General features: G+C 40.2%; 1 protein-coding gene across 1 annotated transcript in view; it reads left to right on the top strand.

The window, feature by feature from the left end:
• The window catches only part of LOC126335025 (RNA polymerase-associated protein RTF1 homolog), a 120,467-nt gene that overhangs the window by 52,744 nt on the left and 53,673 nt on the right, over positions 1-14,050 (top strand). The window contains exon 8 of the mRNA XM_049997865.1: positions 2,500-2,582. Within this exon, the coding sequence (XP_049853822.1) occupies positions 2,500-2,582 (83 nt within the window). The remainder of the gene's footprint in view (positions 1-2,499; positions 2,583-14,050) is intronic.

Below are 14,050 nucleotides of genomic sequence, written 5' to 3'. Positions count from 1 at the left end.
TTGCTGTAGTTTTTTTTTCTTTTTTTCCCCTCCTCATATTATAGTTGAAGTGGATAATATAATTACATGCACTAAATTTACAGCACAGAAATGACAGCAGTGTGAAATAATGATAATAACTTACGGAGTCTCAAACGAAGGCATTATGTTCCGGTTAAGTGAAGATAAAGTAAGCAAAAAAGTATTTTAGGAAAATTGATAAGATGATACAGGCAATAATAAGTTAATCATAACCCCAACTCAAAAGTAGTGACTTGGTTACTGCTTCAAATAATACGCTCAGTCTTCAGTATCTAACATTTCACATTGCTGTTAACAGTATGTTTGTGTATATAAGACAGTCATTGTACACACTGGTAACTGTAATTTGTGTGTCTTAACTTTCTGGTGTTATAACTGGACCTAATCATAGATATTAGCTTATCGGCAGTGGACTAATTCACCAAATGCCATCTGTCTATAGAGAATTCTACGATAATTCTCCAAACAGACTACACATTATTTATTCCAGCTGCAAAACTTTTAAAAGTTAATGATATGTTTTTGGGAGGAAATTCCTTGAAGAATAAGACTTTTTTCTGTAGATATACTCATTTTAAGAAACAAAACATCTGAAACAATTTCCTTGTGCATCACTACCATGTAAGAGTATAGATGGCCACCGCACAATTTTGATTTTCTTGGCAACCTATTGAAGTAATGTGAAGTTGCCAGATTTGCTTTCCAGTCTTGAAGCTATTTTCCAGCCTGGACGACAGTTACCAGCTTTCTACCATGGAATCTCATCTCATCCTCTCATTGTGAGATCAGCTTTCCGTGACTTCCATCACATTGTGAAACACACTTTTTAACCCTCTTAAGATGCTGCCCAGGTAAATTCAAAACTGTAATCCTTGTCTACCTGTGATATTCTAATTACCTTTCCTGTGGCATCGCATTTCGATTGCTTCCAACTTTTTTCAGGTCACTGTTCTTTACTGTCCAGGATTTCATCACAAACAGTAGAAAGGAAAGCACCTCACATTGAAATAGATGATGTCACAAAATATTTAAATCTATCAAACATGAATGATCATTTGAAAAATGCCTGAACTAATTATGTCCATGCTCTGGTCTCAGTTGTCTGAGTCCTTGTTTGCTCATTATCAAGAGTGAATATTCAGGACTGGGTATTGTATACACAGCACAAATGTCAAGCAGGTATGGAATCAACTTTTGATGCATTCCAATGAACCATTAAAATGTAAGGGAGTAATATGTCTTTGGAATACAACAGCATTTTCCGAGACTGAGAAATCACTAGTTTTCACTTCATATTATGTATGTAAATGTGCATCAAACACTACACAGCCAAACCTTCAACAGTTTTGTGATGATGAACTTCTTGCCCAGTTTATTTTTGCTTTGGTTCAAATATCTTTTTCTTTAACAGTTGTTTCTGTAAGTTGGAGTAGATGTTTCCCTGCACTAGAATATCCCATCTACTTGTAACAGCAGCAGCTAAGGCAGAACTTAGCACCAGAAGAAATAGCTGAAGATTTTGAAGCTTGGGATTTAGGAATATGGGGAAGTAAGGAAGTACAAGAGTAAGAAGAATATGAACAGTGCAGTAGAGAAAACAATTGAGTTACTGAACACGAGCCAGAAGTAACCTAGCAGAACACCTTTCTCTTGGAAAAAGCCTCTTGATAGGCTTCAAAAAATTTGTTGAGCAGAGATAGTTATATCAGAGGCGAAGAAATAAAGAGTGCAACAGTGGTAATAAAAGGGTAAGACAAATTGGGGGAAAGAAACACAAAATAACAAATATACACACTTGAAATCCCAGTTCTCATCATACACGCACATTCTATGGTAGCTTCTGATATTCCATAAATATTTCTGCGTTTAATTCAGTCTGCCATATGTTGTTGTTGTTGTTTTAATGTGAAACTGAATTTTTTAAAATTCAAATAATGTCGTTAGGGTGAGTTTTGCATGAATTGAGAGAGATAGTTATAACTGAAGCTTACAATCAGTCCACAAAGTGTTCCAGGCTCAGTTCTAAGAGAACTATCTGTAGATATGATTTCTTTATTAGAAATGGACATATCGTAGGCATATTTTGTTTGCAGAATGTACTTACTTCATATAAAAGTGCAGAATTGACTTCGACAGCAGTGCAGTAAAGTGAGCACTAAATTTTGAATTTTTAATCGAAGATTCTATTGCCAAAACTTTCAAGTCTGTCTTCCTATTTGGTATTCTGTGAGGTAGTACGTTCTTATGCTGTATTTCAGTTTCATTTTGGTTCTGTCACCCCCTCTGTTTTTGAACAGATAACCATCAGCTCCAAAAGTTTAGTTTCTATTTTCAGCTGTCATTCTGTCCACTGAATTATACTTCCTCCATTTGATAATAGTATATAAGTATGCATATTGTGATGTTAATGCATTTAATGTGTGTTAAAAGTTTTATTTAATGTGTCAATTTTCATTAAGTCGGCTTATCTGATTTCAGGTTTGTGAAGTTAGTGGTGTGTGCGAAACCGGGAAAGTATACCAGCTGGGTAACACGCGTACCAACAAGGGCCTTAAGTTAAGGTAAGTATTAATATGTCATGGTAACTGTTATTTAAAGATTGCCTGTCTATAAGATTTGTGTCGATTTGTAGATGAGGTACGATGTAAATCCTGCAGAGAATGAACTGTAGTGAACTAAGTCATAAAGTAGAAAGTGCAGACTGTATTACGGGAAATGAAACAAAGATGCTGGAAGTCTAGATCAAGAGAGTGAAATTCGGGCACTTTGTGATTTGAGAATCTCTTCCATTTGACAGAACTGCCTTATTCAGTTACCTTAATTGAGCACTTAGGTAGTTTTCCCAGGTTAAGAGCCACAAAAGTAAAGCCACAGTTAATTCATTCCAACACCTTTATTCGGTCAGGCAAGAACTACTGTTAGTTCACATTTTTTTACAGTAGGACTGCTGTTAGGGAAGTATGCTGGCAGTAGTAGTTTCTTTTTCCCATTCCCACTTTCTTAAACTGCTATAGAGAGAAAAATGAAATGGGGTACATTATTTGTATATACGTTTCATTGACGTTTTCATGAGCAATGTTGGGCTGAAGAACATTGTTGCTTCAGTACTAATGAAGTTATAAACTCAGTGTTAGATTTGTAAAAAATAGACTTTCCGGTACTGTGTCTTCCTGGGAGGAGTGGGAGGGGTTTGAAATATAGGGTTTTCTGAGCATTTTTAAAGGGTGACTACAACATTCGTACCAATAAAAAATAAAGTTCTAACGTGCCACATCTCAAAATCTGCGGTTATGATTAATTTTTGTCAGAGTTTCTGATATGGGGTACTGGTGCGTAGCATCAAATCAAGCTCTGGCTAAACTGTTTACATGACAAAAGAAGAAAATGTTTCCCACAACATTAATTTTCCCTCAGCACAAAAGCCACTGCAATGTGTATGTGACTCTGTATAATCAAATCAATTCATTGATAATATTGTGTCAGCCTCATGACTCCACAAGATTGAGGGCACACAATTAAGGCTATAGAACAACTCGAGGCCGCCAATGCAGCCTTTAGCACAGAAACCAATAACTTGGTCCCCTTCACATGGAAGAAATTGGGTAACTCCTCAGAAAATGAAATTAGGATAAGTGCCTAGGTTCTATGGCATTCATACCGAATTTCTTATTCGTTTTGGTAACTATACAAGAAAGTGGCTTGCCACGTTTTTCGCCAATACATTGCAGACAGTCAGTGTTCTCCATGAGCTCAAGAGAGCTAACTTCATTGCCATCTTAAAACCAGGGAAAATAAATGATTCCCTATAAAACATATTATGAAAAGGATAGTTGCTACTCGCCATATAGCGGAGAAGCTGAGTCGCAGATATGCACAACAAAAAGACAGTCTTTTCGTTGTGCCTATCTGCGACTCAGCTTCTCCGCTATACAGTGAGTAGCAACTATCCTTTTTGTAGTATTGTTACATTCCATCCTGGATTTTCCATTGTTTGATTCGCTGTAAGACTATATACCGTGCTCAGCATGATTAAAAAACTTGTGGGAAGATTATTTTATTACAGAATCAGGCATGATATACTTAAATGTATCCCAACTGGCCAGGCAGGGCTTTGTCCTCATCAAAGCTTATCGGATCAAGTTCTCTCATAAACGATGGTTCATGCAGGTAGAAGTAGGCTACAGGAAAAAAAAAATTGAAAACCTCAGCTGTATCCTTACAGTTGCATATGACACAGTTTGGATACTGGTCATGGTACTGAAATTCATGATAGGGGTCCCGTACAAAATTACCTGCAACCTGGCACACTTATAATAGACTCTTTAAAATGATCATTTGTAACAGAATGAGCCCTCAGTTGAAGTTGAGCAATGGTCTTGCCATCTGTTCTGCCTCTCCTGTTGTTGAGGTTTTTATGCTGTTGTGGTCTTCAGTCCTGAGACTGGTTTGTTGCTGCTCTCCATGCTACTCTATCCTGTACAAGCTTCTTCATTTCCCAGTACCTACTGCAGCCTACATCCTTCTGAATCTTCTTAGTTTATTCATCTTCTGGTCTCCCTCTACAATTTTTACCATCCACGTTGCCCTCCAGTACTACATTGGTGATCCCTCGATGCCTCAGAACATGTCCTACCAACCGATCCCTTCTTCTAGTCAAGTTGTGCCACAAACTCCTCCCCAATTCTATTCAATACCTCCTCATTAGGTATGTGATTTACCCATCAAATCTTCAGCCTTCTTCTGTAGCACCACATTTTGAAAGCTTCTATTCTCTTCTTGTCTAAACTATTTATCGTCCATGTTTCACTTCCATACATGGCTACATTCCATACAAATACTTCCATAAATGACTTCCTGACACTTAAATCAATACTAGATGTTAACAAATTTCTCTTCTTCACAAACGCTTTCCTTGCCATTGCCAGTCTACATTTTATATCCTCTCTACTTCAACCATCATCAGTTATTTTTCTCCCCAAATAGCAAAACTCCTTTACTACTTTAAATGTCTCATTTCCCAATCCAATTCCCTTAGCATCACCCGACTTAATTCGACTACATTCCATTATACTCGTTTTGCTTTTGTTGTTCATCTTATATCCTCCTTTCAAGACACTGTCCATTCCGTTCAGTTGCTCTTTCAGGTCCTTTGAAGTCTCTGACAGAATTACAATGTCATCAGCGAACCTCAAAGTTTTTATTTCTTCTCCGTGGATTTTAATAGCTATTCCAAACTTTTATTTTGTTTCCTTTACTGCTTGCTCAGTATATGAATAGCATCGGGGAGAGGGTAGCAAAGATGCCCAAAACCATGTTACGGAAGTTGGGATATGCTGATGATTGGGCCCTGTCAAACTTAGAACTCGCAACAACATAAAGCAGAAACCTGACAGCACTTCATAGAACTCTTCAGGTGGCATGTTACTGACTTCAGTCTGTCCAAAAACTGAATATTGTTAACCATTTTAACACTAGTCTCATAGAGTTCAACTAAATAAACTATGTGCCTCATGACAGTCACAATAGAGGTGACCCCATCCTATTGGTTGCCTGCACTCTGCCATATAGCTTCTCCCAATCGGCAATGAGATAAGGTGCTCATTAGAGACATCAAAAAATAAAGAACCAACCCTCTTCTACAAATCCACCAACACAGCCCCAAAAGGGAGAGAACCAGACTTTGTTCTAGAGATCCGCCCTTAACCATTCTGTATGAAATGTAAAGTCGTTCAAATATCTGGGCAATGTGTTGCAAAGTGATAGGAAGTGGAATGAGCATGTGAGATCTGTATTAGGGAAAGTGAATGATCGATTTGGGTTTATTGAAGAATTTTAGAAAAGTGTGGTCCGTACATAAAGGAGACAGCATAAAGGACATCGGTGTGACCTGCTCTTGAGTACTGCCCAAGTGTTGGGGATCCGTACCAGGTCAGATTTATGGAATACATCAAAGCATTCAGAGGCGGGGTGCTAGATTTGTTATTGGTTTGTACAACACGTAAATGTTGCGGAGATGCTTCAGGAACTCAAATGGGAATCCCTGAAGGGAAGGCAATGTTATTTATGAGGATCACTATTGAGAAAATTCATAAAACTATCATTTGAAGCTGACTGCCGAAAGATTCTACTGCTGCCAACATACATTGCCCATAAGGAACATGAAGAGAACATTAAAGAAATTAGGCCTCATATGGAAGCAAATAAACAATCATTTCTCCCTTTCTCTATTTGCAAGCGGAAAAGAGGAGGGAATCACTAGTAGTGGTACATGGTACCCTCCACCACACACTCTATGGTAGCTTGCAGAGTATCTTTGTGGCTGTAGAGTCACCCTAATTGATCGCTAGAAAAAGAAGTGGACCAAACAAGCACACCCTGCCTTTCATAATATGCCTTCTCACCACCGAATTTGACAAGATTAGCATAATCTGTTATGCCCTCAACAGTGTTCAAAGTAACTGGTAGATGGGCTGACTCTTTACAAATATAGCAGAAAGTAGTTTCTCCCAAGTGAGATTGTGGTGCTGCTGGGCAAAAGTGTTAACTGTATAGTTGAGGATTACCTAATGGTAACAGCTCTGAATTTCAACATGCTGCAGAAAACATGTTAGAATATATCATCAATATGGACTTTCAGCTGTTTTATTGTTATACATTTTATTGTTTTATGTATTTTATATCCTTTTTTCTTTTTATGTGACCTCTACATTTTATGTACATACTTAATGTACATAAATTATTCCCCCCACCCCCTATTGATGTTAGACTTTATATGATCACTCTGTCTGCAGCCTTAATGCAATTATTGAAAGCAGTCATTCTACATGTAGCTGTTAAAATAGCTAATGTGATTGCAGTTTTGCAGGTGCTAAGCATTCTCATAGCAAACAGGCACAAAATAAAATATACTGGTGTTAAAAGCAGCGTAATGGAACTTTATAACTGAAAACATGATGGTACGTGGGATATTAAAGCTTGCAGTAGTGTGTCATGCCACAAAATAGTTCACAGCAGTCTGAATTCAGATACGTATTGTATTTAAGTGTACCTCGTGTTCCACACACCACATAAACTCAAGTCGTGCAGGCGCAATAATCACAGTGGGCTTGCGTAAAAATAAAACTTATATCCACAACACCCAAATGATTCATTCGTGTAACCAGTGCGGCTTTTTATGCTGATGTCTAAAATCCCCAAATAAGAGTGGGTTCATCTGCCAATTCTTTGGAAAAGCACTATCGCTTATACCTTCTGAGCATTGATTTTAATACAGATGTTGACTGCATTGATCTTAAGATTCTCACTGTGTTCCACAGGATTGGCCTGTGGACATAGTTATATCCTGTAGAAAAACTGATAAATGTTACTAACAATTATAAATGATAGGTTGCCACTCGCCTTAGAGATGACACGTTGAGTTGCAGACAGGCACAACGAAAAGACTGTTGCTGTTGCACACACAGATTTTGGCCGAAGCCTTCTCCAGTAAAACTCGCACTCACTCAAGCAGGCACAACTTGCACACACCTGACAGCTATATCTGGTCGATCCAGCCAGACTGCAACTTTTCTGTTGATACTACCAACACCACAACCAGTCCACCAGCTGCAAAATAGCATTGGCACTGTCAGTCTAGCTGGCATCAAATATAGGCACAGGTGTGTGTGTGTGTGTGTGTGTGTGTGTGTGTTTGTGTGTGTGTGTGTGTGTGTGTGTGTGTGTGTAGCTCGTCAAAGGATAGCTCCAAAAGCTAGAAAGCTGTCCTCCTTTTATGTCTGCCTATTGATAACTCAGCACTTCTACTTCAGTGAGTGGTCTCCCTTGATCAGTAGTTGTTGGTTTTCAGGATATTGGGTGTGTGAACATCTGTTATTGGTATTTCTAAATTTTAAGACACGGAAGTTAATGGTTTTGTGTGCACTTCAGCCTCTTTGTTAAACTATATTTTATGGCAGAGCTTATTAAGATCATTTTGCACAAACTCTACTTCATGCCGGGAGCCATCAAACACGACTATCAAATCACTGACACATTCATGTAGGTGTAATCCATCTGTGCATTAAATGCAAGGCAATTTGGTTTTTGCCATACCCATTCCTCATTTATTTGTGAAGCATCTTCCATGACCTGTAATACTTGTGTTTTATTTATGTAATGTGTTATATAGTCATTACAAATATGTTAATAATTGCATTTACCAGCTACACTTCTATTTTTCAGCTTAAAAAAACTTTTTCAGCACAAGTTTCATGTGGTTAAATTATCATTTGGCATTATTTACGCTTCCCAATGTTAATTTAATTTTGTCATCTTGGAGATGCTTCGCTTGGTCTGCATACTCCAGGTGGCACATATTTGTGGATGGTATAATCTATATGGTAGATGAACCAATGGAGAAAACAGATAAATACATAAACAGTATAATAAAAACAATTGGTTCACAGTGGAAAAAGAAACACCAGGGTGTATACGGCCCGGGAGATCTGAGGAAAACCCGGGAAATTTTTCATCCGGGATTTTTCATTGTTTTAGATTTCAGTTAAAGTTTTGTAGGATTGATGTGTAAGATCTGATTCGCTGACAAAGAACTTTAGTCCACTACTGCTGAATAATACTGCAGCAATGAAACATAAATCAGAGAATAACACCAAAATAAAAGTTTAGGTGCATAGGAAATGGGTAATTTACACAATGCACATACCAGTTTGCCGACACTGAAAAGTGTCAAAGGCTTTAGGTCGAAGATTGTGCAGTACGTCCGTAACAACTGATGTGCATTCCATGTGCGTGATGTCACAATTGTTTATATTTCTAACAGATCACCAGAAAATATTACGAATAGTGGCTTGAGATGCGTTACTTTCAAAGTAAATTTCCACGCAAGATGATTTATGTTATGTGTGAGAATGTGCAGTGAATTTCTTAAATCACAGGGCATTATAACTCTCATTCAAAATGTAACACTTTGAGGATCAGCCATTTGAAAAATGTCGGGCCCAGAAGATAAGTCATTTATGCCAATATTTAAAATTTTACCGGCGCATTTGTATTTGATATGACTTAACGTGTAACACACGCTTAAAAAAGACCGAGCTTCAAGTTAGTTTTCATATTTAATGTTGTTCTTTAATAGATAAAAAATTATGCAATCTATGGCAAAAAGTGTAATTGACCTTCAAAAAATGTGCATAATGTGTTACTGAGCAATGTCACAAGTCTCTTCATGCCAGAAACATTTCGACTTTTCTACACAACTGATAATCATTTTGGCACGATTTTAATTGCCAAATTAGAGCCTGTTAGTAGGCCTACGGACTTCCTATCATTGTAGGACTAATAACAGTGGATGCCAATAGACGATGCAATTCTCGTTCGTACATACACTTCTACTTAATTAACCGGTGTGGAAACGCACTTCGCTGAGTTGAGTGAGCTCAGCCTATCTTCGTAACATACGCACTGTGGCCTGTCTTTCTCGTAGGCCTCGTGCTCTGAATAACTGCCATCATTCACTAGTGAGATCACGTGACATGAGCTATGACTGGCTGACAAAAGTGCATCGCTGTACGCAATCTCTGTTTTAGAGTTTCGGAAGCTACCGTGCTGTAATTTGTGGAATTTGTGTATATACTTTCGCAATATGAAAATACACTCTGTGTATACTGTCTCGCACCAAACAATTTTCCGAACGCATTGTTTTTCCTGAATTTCATTTCCTAAAGTACTGGGACGTCCTCTGCCGGCATAAGACCTTTACGATTCAAAGGACTGATAGGTTTTTCAGCTCCGAGGGAAAGTATACTGTTACTTAACACAGATGTATTTTCACCCACTTTATGTGTAATTTGACCCGGGACAAATTGTGTTTTTAACCGGGAAATCCAGGGAAAATCAGGTTTTTTGTCCACGTAGACACCCTGAACACAAAACCAAATACAGTTCTTGGATATAACAATAAAAAGACAGCCATAACTACACTTTTGACATCCTCAAAAAACCAAAAGCAAATGTCACAATTATACCTGCTACATACACTATATATAAAATTAAAAATTAGTAGCTTTAAAACACATGATCCATAGAATGAATAACATCCCTCTCAGCAGAAAAAACTACAAAAATTAATTAAAAACAATACTACTATGGTTATAACACCCATATCGTACAGACTTTGCAACAAAATCAAAGCACAGATGAAAACAAGCAGAGAACACAAGCCACAAATACCTACAAACAATATAGAAACTAGAGTCAAACAGAACCATAAAATAGTAGCACTCATGACATGACTATCAGAAAGAAATGGTGCACTTAAACATACAAACACAAATCAACACACTAAACAGATAATACAGTGAAGAAACAATGATTACACATGCAGAGTAAGAAACATACTCCAGTCACATTAACGACCAGCTATAGAAAAATAAGGCAAAAACCAAGGATCTGGTATATACTGGTTAGAATGTCAAGAACACGAATCAGGGTATCTGACAGTGAAACCTAGAAATTTCAAATCTAGGCATAAAGAACATAAAAGAAGCAGGAAATATGAAAATACCCATTGTTCCTATTCTGAACACCTGATAAAACATGGACATAAACCATCCTACATAACAGAAGACATGAAAATTATTAGTGTGAACAATTAAAACAGAAGACCTCTTGACATTACGGGAAAACTGCCAGTACAAAGAGCCCTTGCAATTAGCAATAAAGTAATGAATGACTAAGTCAATGTAAGCAATAACTCACTGATCATGTTACCCACTAAAACAATAACAAACTCCCCCCTGCAGTTCCGGGGGTTAGAATAGGCACGGGGTATTACCGCTTGTCATAAGAGGCAACTAAAATACTTTTTGGCCCTATAAATTCAGGTCCCATGATTTGACCTACCACTTTCGAAATTCTACAGAAGTGCGGGTCACATAGGTCACACATTAGGTGGTGCATGATTTATCCATAGTGCACTTGGATTTGATCTCCTGAACCTCTTGTCATCATGGCTCTGTACCTCCACCTGCAATTCAACTATATGGGTGAGGACACTTCCCAGGGTGTCATCTTTCTCCGTTGTCTCCTGTCGTCTTCTGCCCCCAAGACAATATTGGATTTCTCTGCGCCAAATACCCAGCACCGTAGCCAGTCCATTGTGGTGAGGCTGTCATATACGTATTTGGTGGTAGCCCCCTGACAACACAGGGATCGCACTGCTGATGCCTGAGCTGTAAACTCCCCACATATGCCAAGGAGGAGATGCCTGTCGTACTGGGGCATCAGAACTCCTGGCAACAGCTATCATGCCATGTGGCCTTTGCTGTGGCTGGGGGGCGCCCCTGATCGGAGTGGGTGGCATCAGGGTGGATGACCTGCAATGAAGTGGACTAAGTCATCTCTTGCTGGTGACTATACAGTTCCAGCAGTCTCTAAGAAGGGGAAGATCAAGTACAATGCTGACCGGCGTGACCCTAAATTGTTTCCCCTCCCTCAATACATCATTGGCGGAACGTAAGGCTACAGAAGGAAGAGAGCCGTATTCTCCTCATTATTCAATCTGTAGCAGGTTGGACAGGGACTCCTTTCTACCTGTGAAGCCTGAATTTTTCGTTGAATATCTTGTGGATGAGTTTGGGAAGTGACAGCACTGTCCAAGATGAGAAGCGGTGCAATCGTGATTCAGACAGCATACTCATCCCAATTCCAGGTGTTACTCACTTGTAACTGGCTGCGTGATATTGCTGTTTCTGGGTGATATTGCTGTTTTCGTCACCCCCCATAAAAGCCTCAACATGGTCCAGGGGATTATTTTCCATCACGACCTCTTGCAGTCTGACGACAAGCTCCATGCCAATCTATAACGGCAGGGTGTGCATTTCATCCAGTGTGTTTACAGGGGACCCAAAGACAACAGGTTTGCTACCAGTGCCTTCATCTTGGCCTTTGAGGGTGATTCATTGCCTGAAAAGGTCAAGGTGACGGTTTACTGCTGTGACATTAAGCCATATGACCCTCCCCTTATGCAGTGCTTTAAGTGGTGGAAATTCAGGCAAGTCTTCCCACTGCACTTCTAGCGCCACATGTTGAGACTGCGTACATCCACTGCATCCAGATACTCCATGTGCACCTCCTCACACTTGTACTAACTGTGGAGGGCAGCATTTCCCCTGCTCGCCAGACAGCACAGTACTCCAAAAGGTGCAGAAAATCATGGAGTATAAGACTCTGGATTGGTTGACTTACCAAGAGGCTAAACATAAATATGAACAATTACATCCCGTTTGGTTGATGTCCACATATGCTGCAGGTACATTACCATTGCTGTCAAAGTACGAGTCGCACCACACACTGTGCCACAAACAGTGAGCCCTCCAGGTCGCCAGAATACATCTGACCTCTTGGCGGTAGGGGGCAAATATCCTTCTGTTGCTCCCAAAGTACCCACTTTGGGAGCAAGGTCCCCTTCCCACAGTTGGAGAAGCAACAGCCTCCTCTGGCTCCTCTCATGCAGAAGGGGTCCCTTTGGGACCCTCTCTTAAAGGTCTCCACCAATGCCACAGTGGACACTCGTCAGTGGCTAAAGGAGCCAAAAGCTGCTGGACTAAGAACTTCATGGTATTCCTCCATGACTGAAGCTACTATGGAGATGTCCTCCCAGCAAGCCCCTAAAGGGAAGCGAGAGGGCAAGTGTAGTCTGCTAAGCAAAAGGACCCTCCATTGGCCCCAAGACCACCACTCCCTACCAGTTCTGCATCTGAGGAGAAGGTGGTTATATTAGTATCCCCTGAGGACTTGGATCTCACTGATACGTCATCCACAATAAGAAAGAATACACATACTCACTTGGTGGCTGCACGTGGCTCTGAGGTGTAGCCTGTCTCTCTGCACGCTTCATGCCTTCCCAGCCTCATGATATCATCATCCTCCAGTGGAGTTGAGGCGGTTTTTTCCACCACTTCTCTGAGCTACGGCAAATGTTAAGCTTTACACCTGCTTTCTGCATTGCCCATCAGGAAACCTGGTTCCTGTCAATAGTGGACCCCTGTCCTCCATGGCTGTAGGGGATATTACAAGAACCGTAGCAACTATAATAGTGTGTCAAGTGGAGTTAGTGTCCATGTGCTGACTCAGTATGCAGTTAGCCTGTGCCCCGTCAAACACCTCTTCAAGCTGTGGCTGTCAGGATAAGGATGGTGCAGGAAATAACTGTCTGCTATGTACAACTTCCTGCAGATGGTGCAGTATCCCTGAACGCATTGTCTGCACTTGATTCAACAACTCCCTAAACCTTTCCAACGTTTGGGAGATTTTAACACCTGTAACCCCTTGTGGGGTGGCAACTTGCTTACTGGCCTAGGTAGAGATGTCGAAACTTTCCTGTCTAAACTCAACCTCTGCCTATTAAATACTGGGTCCCCCCACAAATTTCAATGTGGCTCATGGCACTTAATCGGCCATTGTTTTATCCCTCTGCAGCCCAGAACTTGTCCCATCTGTTCACTGGAGAGCCCCCAATGACCTGTGTAATAGTGACAACTTTCCCCTAGTGCCATACCCCTGGACGCCTACCCAGATGGGCTTTAAACAAGTCAGACTGGGAAGCTTTCACCTCTGCTGTCACGGTTGAATCTCCCCCACATGGTACCACCAATGTGGTGGTTGAGCAGGTCACTAGAATGATCATTTCTGTGTCAGAAAACATGATCCCTTGTTGTTTAGGGTCGTCATCCCCCCTCTCCCCGGCGAAAGTCAGTACCTTGGTGGTCGCTGGAAATTGCTGAGGCTATTAAAGTGTGTCTGTGAGCTCTACAGCCACCTTCTCTGGAGCACCTAATAGCTGTTAAATGGTTCAGTGCCTGGGTTAGCTTATAAAAAGATGGAAACAGGAATGTTGGGAACGGTATATCCCGACGATTGGGTACCATATGTCGCCTTTCCAAGTCTTGTAGGAAATCAGACGTGTTTGTGGGTACTAGACTCCGACAGGTCTCACTGGCATTAACATCAATGGCGTATTATCTGCTGACGC

Source organism: Schistocerca gregaria, chromosome 2 (assembly GCF_023897955.1).
Source record: "Schistocerca gregaria isolate iqSchGreg1 chromosome 2, iqSchGreg1.2, whole genome shotgun sequence".
NCBI classification, from domain to species: Eukaryota; Metazoa; Arthropoda; class Insecta; order Orthoptera; family Acrididae; genus Schistocerca; species Schistocerca gregaria.
The sequence above is the reverse complement of the archived record's forward strand: the minus strand, read 5'-3'. Positions and strand labels throughout refer to the sequence as shown.